Raw genomic sequence first — 1,003 nt, 5'->3', positions numbered from 1 at the left:
TCAGTCTGGGACATCCCTAGGACAGTGGCACCTGCCTACCACTGTCTTCCTGAAGGCATCCTTCACTTCCTTATTTCTCAGGCAGTAGATGGCTGGGTTGAGGAATGGCACAATGATAGTGTAGAGTACAGAGATGATTTTGTTGTGGTTGAAGGTGTACATGGCCCGGGGCCGCGCATAAGTGAAAAGAGTGGAGGAGTAGTAGATCACAACCACTGCCAAGTGAGAGGTACAAGTGGAAAAGGTTTTCTGGCGCCCTTGGACAGTGGGGATCTTCAAAATGGCAACAATGATGGCAGCGTACGATGACACCACGGCCACTAGAGGCAGGAGAATCATCACCAGAGCCAGGAGGAAGTCCACTAGCTCTGCTTGCTCCTTGTTAGAGCAGGTGAGGTTGAGGAGGGGAGAGATATCACAGAAGAAGTGGTTTATGATGTTGGGTCCACAGTAGGACAGTCGAGAAATGAAAAGAAGCTTCATCATGGAGCTGAAGAAGCCACTACCCCAAGAGGCAGCTGCAAGGCGAGTGGCTAGGCTGGGAGTCATGAGACTAGGGTAACGGAGGGGCTCACAGATGGCCAGATAGCGGTCATAAGCCATAACTGCCAACAGGACACATTCTGTGCAGGCTAAAGCAATGAAGAAGTAGAGTTGGGCCATGCAGCCTCCATAGGAGACTCTACCGTCATGAGTAAGAAAGGCTCCCAGCAGGCGAGGCACAGTAACATTGATGTACCACAGTTCCAGGAAAGAGAGATGGCCGAGGAAGAAGTACATGGGGCGATGAAGGCTTGGAGTGAGCCAGATTGTAGAGATGATGAGCACATTCTCCAGCAATGTCAACAGGTAGACTGCAAAAAAGAAGACAAAGAGGAGCAGCTGGAGAAGTGGAGAGGTGGGGAAACCCACCAAGGCGAACTCCTCAACATGGGTTCCACTTGAATTTTTCATGGTCTTTGTCCACTTCAAGGCCTGAAAAACTGATAGGAAAGAACAAAGG

At 50.2% G+C, this 1,003-nt stretch overlaps 1 protein-coding gene across 1 annotated transcript; it reads right to left on the bottom strand.

Moving 5' to 3' along the window:
• On the bottom strand, positions 1-954 carry LOC104855429 (olfactory receptor 6P1). The gene has a single exon (XM_010614279.1). The coding sequence runs from the start codon at positions 952-954 to the stop codon at positions 1-3; it is 954 nt and encodes a 317-aa protein (XP_010612581.1).
• Positions 955-1,003: the final 49 nt, after the last annotated feature.

The sequence above is a fragment of the Fukomys damarensis genome, unplaced genomic scaffold, assembly GCF_012274545.1.
Source record: "Fukomys damarensis isolate Sample0158 unplaced genomic scaffold, DMR_v1.0_HiC HiC_scaffold_19, whole genome shotgun sequence".
Taxonomy (NCBI): Eukaryota; Metazoa; Chordata; class Mammalia; order Rodentia; family Bathyergidae; genus Fukomys; species Fukomys damarensis.
The sequence above is the reverse complement of the archived record's forward strand: the minus strand, read 5'-3'. Positions and strand labels throughout refer to the sequence as shown.